Here is a 7,309-nt window from a genome sequence, read left to right as displayed (position 1 = left end):
ACTTATTTTAGAACCGTTCTTGACTTTGCGTCGTCCAATCCCAATCCCAGCGCTGCTATATGCGCACAATGGACCGCCGCGACAAGATAACCCACTACACTGGCACGTGGGCCAGAACCACTCGGTCGGTCTCCTCGGCCCACCCGTCAGCGACAGGCACCGCCTTGTGCCCGTGCGTTTCGAGTGCTCGGCACTCGCTGTCCGTGCCCTCCAGCTCCACCCCAAGTTGAACCTGCTACTCCCATTGGTGCCAAACTTTTACCAAACCCAACGACGACCAATCCACTCCACGTCTCCATCTCCACACACCACTGCCCGCCCGCCCGCGCACGCGGGCCATTCATCTCCCCCGCCCCGCCGATGCGCGCCGCAGATCCCGCGCAGCAGCAGCAGCCGCCGCCGCCGATCGATCCGCGCTCCGCGGTAGCCTAGCCGAGCTGAGCTGAGCTGAGCCGAGCCATGTCCCCCCACTCGTCGTTCTGGAGCCCCCCGCCGAGCGTCGTCACGCTCAACTGCACGGACAATAGTCTCGAGTGCCACCGGTCCTGCCCCGGCGTCGACTGCCCCGACTACGCCGCGCCCCCGCCCCCGCCGCTCCCGCTCGCCCCGGCCGCCGTCGACCACCGCCTGCCCGTACGCCTCCTCCTCACCGTCTCCCTCCTCTCCGCCTTCCTGTTCCTCTCGCTCGGGCTCGCCACGCTCCTCCTCTACCGCCGCCGCCGCGCCCTGCGCCGCCGCCGCCGGGCGGCCACTGCCCCGCTGCCTCACGGCGACGGGTTCGGTGATGGCGGGGACGAGGAGGCGGGCGGAGGCGGAGGGGTGGTGCACCACGTCTGGTACATCCGCACGGTGGGGCTCGACGAGGCCACCATCGCGTCCATAGCCACCAAGGAGTACCGCGGCGTGGGGACCGGCGGGGACTGCGCGGTGTGCCTCGGCGAGTTCAGCGACGGCGAGCTTGTCCGCCTCCTCCCGCGCTGCTCGCACCCGTTCCACGCGCCCTGCATCGACACCTGGCTCCGCGCCCACGTCAGCTGCCCGATTTGCCGTTCCGTCGTCGTCGTGCCATCCGGCCTCCCCGCTGCGGCGACTGATGCTGAGACAGAGGGCGGCCAAGTGGAAGAGCGCCAGGTGTTTGACGAAATGTCCCCGTCGGAATCACTACCTGAGGGTTCCGAGGATTCCGATGCCTCGTCGGACACTCAAAGTGACATTCAAAGTGAGGACACCGAAGTTGTAGCAGAGGAGAATGGAAGTGCGACGCCCAAGCCAATTCGGCGTTCCGCCTCCATGGACTCGCCGCTATTCCTTGTGGTTGTGCCTGAAGTTCAGGGTGGTGCTCTACAGGCTAATCGCAAATTGCCGAGTGGTCGACCGATGAGCATCTTCAGGGCGAAGGAGAAGGAGGCAGCAGGGACATCTTCATCCTCTTGTCAAGCAGGCGGGTTCAGGATTGGCAGGTCCATGTCAAGCAGTGGTCGGGGATTGTTCTTTGCACGGAATGGGCGCTCCACTGGCAACGTGCTGCCACTGTGAGTTGGTGTAATTTTACTGTCAAGAGGATACAGCCTCAGCAAAGCCGGGAGCTGGTAGTGTATCAGTGTCTGTTAATAGAGAGTGTAGACGGGATAGCAGTGGCTCGGAGAGAAAGTCTCATCTGAAATCTGTGAGTTGACCAGAGTTATTATCATGTGATAAGTATTTCTTGAGTGGATGTGCTCGTGTTAACTTGCATGCCCAAGTTTCCTTTATCACAATGTCAACATCTAGCTCTGGTTAAGTGAATTTTGGGGAAGAAGCTGATGGTTGGCTTCTTCATGTAATATTTATGTAGCAATCTTGCAAAGAGTGGACCACTGCCTGCTTCAATGTATACTGTTCCTAGAAGGGGGTGGTGCAAATGTAAGAATCTGTCCTTTGGGGAGGAGGGGCTGCCCTTATTCAGTCTGTAACATTGAGCACATACCAAATAAGACTTTGCACTAGTAACTGCATATCTTAAGAAAATAACAACTACTTTGCCTCATTGTTATTTGGATGTCTAGTGAACTAATGTATACCAGCTTTCTGTGCGAGTTCTTCTTGTTGGCAGGATATGCGTGAACTTGAAAACACAATGCTGTTGTTTGCTCCTGTGGTCAAGGAGGGAAGGTGCACCAGATTGAGGTACCCAATTTCTCTTGTTAGCCCTTTCACTTTTCTGTGTTAGTATTACTTGTTTTTTTGCTTGAACACATGCCAAAAAGTGTGAAAGTATTTATTAGAAGAACACTTATCATGCTTATGCTATTAGTAGACTGCAACAGGAAACCATATGAAGCAGCCCTTGCTGATGCTACTGATATGGCAGGAAGTACCTCAAATGCATTAGTTTGTAGTTTGGGGAAGCAACCCTTGCTGATGCTATTAGTAGGCATGTGTTCAGCATGGAACAGTTGAGATGATAGAGCTCGTATAAAAAAAGAAGTACGTCCATATTTATTATTTCCAAAAGGGGATGGTGTGAATGTAATAAAATCAAGAAACTGTAGTTTGGGGAGACTAACACTTGCTGATGCTTTGGGGGGATCAAAGATCTGTAATTTGGGGGACCAACACTTGCTGATGCTATAAATAGGCAGTGTTCACCATGGGACAGAGGAGATGATCGAGCTTGCATAAAATAAGACTACGCCAATGTTTTATTGTTTCCAAAAGGGGATGGTGCTAATGTAATAAAATCAAGAAACTATAGTTTGTGGAGACCATCACCTGCTGACGGTTGGATAGGGGGGGGGGACCAACACTTGCTGATGATATTGGTAGGCATGTGCTTGGCATGGAACAATGGATATCATCGAGCTCATATCATACAAGAACCTGCACTAGTAATTAAACATGTAGACATTCGGTAGGCCGTAGGCTTATCTATCGTATGGTTGTTTCAGTGTGAACTACTTTTGTTGGCAGCATATACATGAATTTGAAAATGCAATACTCCCTCCATCCCTAAATAGATGGCTTATAAATTCAGTTAAAAAGTCAGCTATTTCTAATTTTGACCAAATATATAGAAGAAACTATCAACAACTACAATATTTAATAAATACACTATGAAATATCTGACGGTGGATATATTGATATTGATTTGGTATTATTTATCTTCATATTTGTGTATATATGCTTGATCAAACTTAGAAATTATTGACTTTTTGAATCACTCTATGCGATTTGGGGATGGAGGGAGTACTGTTGTGTGCTCTTGTGGTTAAGGAGGAAAGATGCACCAGATTGAGATACATCACTTCTCTTCTGTGTTGGTATTTCTTTGAATATGTGAAAACTTCCCTATAGTTTACAAGGTCCATGTACGTTAACGTTATAACATAATGCATATTGGGTACTATTAAAACATTTAGGGCCTTTTTGGATAGGGTTCATTTGATCCAAACTAAAACTGAGTAACAAAAATGTCTATGCAGTCTTGAACACTCCCTTGGGCACTTAATAGTAAGCATCCCTAAGATTGGCCATGGTTTTTCTTTTTCAGTACGTTCTCAGTCTTTTTAGTGTATTGAATAGTTGGATATATGCCATTCAATGTTACTTTGAATATAAATCGTTTTTAGTTGCTAATAAATTTGTATTTTGGTAAGGTATGGAAAAATAATTCAGAAAGTGATGAATGGACAAAATCCACTGACTAGAATTACTTGAAGCTATAATTGAAGTTGATGGTTTTACTTCCTTGTCGGAACTAAGTTTTGTACTTGTGCCATTTATTTCCATTACAGGTAAGGTAACTCATGTGTCCCATTTTCTCGAAACAATAATAGTAACAAAAATGCTAATTAAACTAGTCCCATGCGGCCACCCCCTGGCCCTGTTTCAACTACCAGGGACAATCTCTACCTTGTTATTAGGTTTTCAATGGTTTCTGGAATAAATGCGGAAATAAGCAAAGATAACACAACCTCCAATTTCTCTGTGTTTTTTAATTACAACCATTTCTTGCTGATGAAGGTGCTAGCTGCTAGGTGTGTGTTTATTTTCTATATCTATGCTCTTTTTCCTAGCAGTAATCTTTCTTCTGTTGAGGTGGCGTTGCTAGCAACCTGAAATTTGCCATATATACCTTGTATATATAGTACATCTTTGAAGATTTGAGCTGAGCTGCATAAACTAGGTAATCTCTGCCGCACCTGAAAATTGTTCCTGCCTCTGCCAGGCCTACTGGTCATCGGATTGTATGGAAGGTGCACAGTAAGGGACAAGTTTCCACATGCTTATACGAGTTGAACATGCTAATTTTTTTTCTTGAATTTGGTAGGTAAAATATGATTAGTATCATTTTGATTATGACAAAGCATGAGGCTGCTGCATCAAAAGTCTTGTCTATGTCTTTGCCCTCCAAGCTATATTGCACATTTACACCAGAGAACTCATGAATATCATTTGTGAAATAACTATGCCCATCTGTCCACCCAAGTATCAGTGACTTTATCAGTAGTATATACTCCCTCCGTTCCTAAATATAAGTCTTTTAAGAGGTTCCACTAGGGGGACTATATACGGATGTATATAGACATACTTTAGAGTATATATTCACTCATTTTGCTTCGTATGTAGCCTCTAGTGAAATCTTTAAAAAGACTTATATTTAGGAACGGAGGGAGTATAAGTCTTTCTAGAGGTTTCACTAAAAGACTACATACGGATGTATATAGACATACTTTAGAGTGTAGATTCATTCATTTTGCTTCGTACGTAGTCTCCTAGTGAAATCTCTAAAAAAACTTATATTTAGGAACGGAGGAAGTAGAACTCAAGAATTCATACTATCTTCTTGAAGTTACACCATATACTCCCTCTGTTCCTAAATATAAGTCTTTCTAGAGATTTCACTAGTGGACTACATACGAATGTATGTAGATATATTTTAGAGTATAGATTCATTTATTTTGCTATGTATGTAGACCCCTAGTAAAATCTCTTAAAAGACTTATATTTAGGAACGGAGGGAGTAGTTCACTTGCATTGCATGCACCTCAACATTCATACATGTTGTTTGGGAAAGAGTGCTAAGCTCTGGTTATCAAACATCTAAAGATATTTTGTAAAAAGAAAACTACAACACTTGAGATTTTACAATGTGCTTAGTTTACCATTAAACCTCACTATATTGAAGCTTCAGCAACAAATATCAGAGTTATGATTCACCATTCATGTACCTATAAATCCCTTTCTTGTTAGACGTAGCAAAGCTCATCATTGTTGTTCTGGAGCTAAAGCACAGAGGAAGCTGTCTTACATGATAAAATATCACACCAACCGACAGTGGGTTTTAGATTTTAAGTTGTATTTTTCCGTGATGCTGCTGCTGATTTATCTTTTGTTCCCATTGGCAATTTCTGGAAAATATCTGTTTATGCTTTACTTTATGCACCCTCATTCATCCTCTTTACCCATCATTGTCTCCCCTTTTCCAATCTTAGTCTCTTTCTTCAAGTGGAATTATTTATTAAGAGCCCAGACAAATGGAATTGCGTATCTGTTAAGTTGTCTATTTTTTGTTTGCTTTTATTTGATGGGGGCCGCAGCTGCTGATCTCCAGTTGTCCACAGGCTACACTTTGGTTGATGGTAACCTATGCACTTTTGAACTGTAACATGTGTACATTTCGGTTGGTATGGGTCATGCTTGTACCTTATTTTCATGTTTTAATTGCCTCGGTATTCTTACCTTTCTCTTCTCTTCCAACATGTTTTCACATGTATGATCCCTTTTCGTTACATGAAAGTTGAGATAAAAAGGTGCCCATGTGTGTATAACTCAATACACAGTAGATCTGGTAGAGACAAAGCCACGGAAGATGTTGCTGTGTATCCTTCAGTGATTTGTGAACGTGGCCTTTGCTTCCTCTAGTGATTCCTTTCAGGCTAGAGTTTATTCTCAAAGATTAATGGAGTGGTGGAATATGCAAGTGAAGCATATCTCATCTAATGTGTTAAGGTAAACCACTATCATTCTTGTTTCGATTAGGAGCTCTAGTAATGAGGTTGTGAGCTTAGAAGTGTTGGTTAAATGGTAATTATTTATGAGAAGTTTCCAACAGCCTGAAGACATGATTACATGTAGCTGTTTTTCCAAAGTTTTTTAGAAGTAAAACCTAGCATATCCTATATACATAAGTTGATACCCAATCCTATTTATCTCGACATGCACATATGCCACTTCACCACGCATGCCATCTCATTGGTTATTATTCCCTCTTTCTTAATTTCATGCTCCATCCAACTAGCATACTTAATGAGCGATTGCACATGCAACCATGCATGTATGGAAAAATGTCACATACTCTAAATATACTTCTAGTTGGGGAGAACTAGACTTAGACTTAGTTCTCCCCAACCAGGGGCGGAGCTACGACTGGGCCAAACCAGGCCATGGCCCGCCCAGCCCAGCAAGAATTCAGTGAAAACTGGTATTGAATTTGGGCCCTAAAAGCAACATTTCAAGAGAAAAGTATGTTTTTGATCCCTCAAGTTTCCAAAAAGTATAGACTTGGTCCCTCAAGATTTTTTGGTATATTGGTTCCTCAAGTCTCAAAACTGGAAAAGTTTGGTCCTAAACCAGATTTTGAGCCCCCTGTTGACCGGGTTTGACCGCCACAAAACCGCATGATGAACAGCAATTTGTAAAAGCTTCAAAAATATCTGAAATTTTTTGGGGTCCAATATGCTTACATGCGCAAGGTGCGACCAAAATTTCATGGTCTTTCGACACTCGAGGAGCTCCTGGCAAAAAATAAAATAAAAATATCTACGTTCGATGAACAATAAATTTGGAAAATATTTAAAAAAATTCAAAAAAATCTGATTTTTTTGGTGTTTAATATGCTTACATGCTCAAGGTGCGACCAAAAGTTGGTGGTCTTTCGACATTCGAGGAGCCCATGGCAAAAAAAAAAAAATCGCTCACAAAAAAAGTAGCCAATTTTTTTTTTTTTTTTGCTAGAGCCCGTCCGATGTTATTTCATGACAAACTTTTGGTCGCACCTTCCGCATGTAAGCATATTGGACCCCAAAAAATTTCTGATTTTTTTAAAATTGTTTTGAATTTGTTTCGGATTACTATTCACCAGACATATATTTTTTTTTGGTCAGCCGCTTCTCGAGTGTCGAAAGAGCACGAAATTTTGGTCACACCTTGCGGATGTAAGCATATTGGACCCAAAAAAAAATCAGATTTTTTAGTACTGTTCACTAGGTGGTTTTGTGACTGTCAAACCTGGTCAACGGGTTTAAAATCTGGTTTAGGACCAAATTTA

At 43.4% G+C, this 7,309-nt stretch overlaps 1 protein-coding gene across 1 annotated transcript; it reads left to right on the top strand.

Moving 5' to 3' along the window:
• The first annotated feature begins 260 nt into the window (after positions 1-260).
• LOC123398965 (E3 ubiquitin-protein ligase RING1-like) lies at positions 261-1,989 on the top strand. The gene has a single exon (XM_045093402.1). The coding sequence runs from the start codon at positions 460-462 to the stop codon at positions 1,534-1,536; it is 1,077 nt and encodes a 358-aa protein (XP_044949337.1). The 5' UTR covers positions 261-459; the 3' UTR covers positions 1,537-1,989.
• The last annotated feature ends 5,320 nt before the right edge of the window (positions 1,990-7,309 follow it).

This window comes from Hordeum vulgare, chromosome 5H, assembly GCF_904849725.1.
Source record: "Hordeum vulgare subsp. vulgare chromosome 5H, MorexV3_pseudomolecules_assembly, whole genome shotgun sequence".
NCBI lineage: Eukaryota > Viridiplantae > Streptophyta > Magnoliopsida > Poales > Poaceae > Hordeum > Hordeum vulgare.
This window is presented reverse-complemented; position numbering and strand designations above follow the sequence as displayed.

Excerpts from the sequence above, each read along its gene's own strand:
- LOC123398965 (XM_045093402.1), top strand. The coding sequence starts at position 460 with ATGTCCCCCCACTCGTCGTTCTGGAGCCCCCCGCCGAGCGTCGTCACG.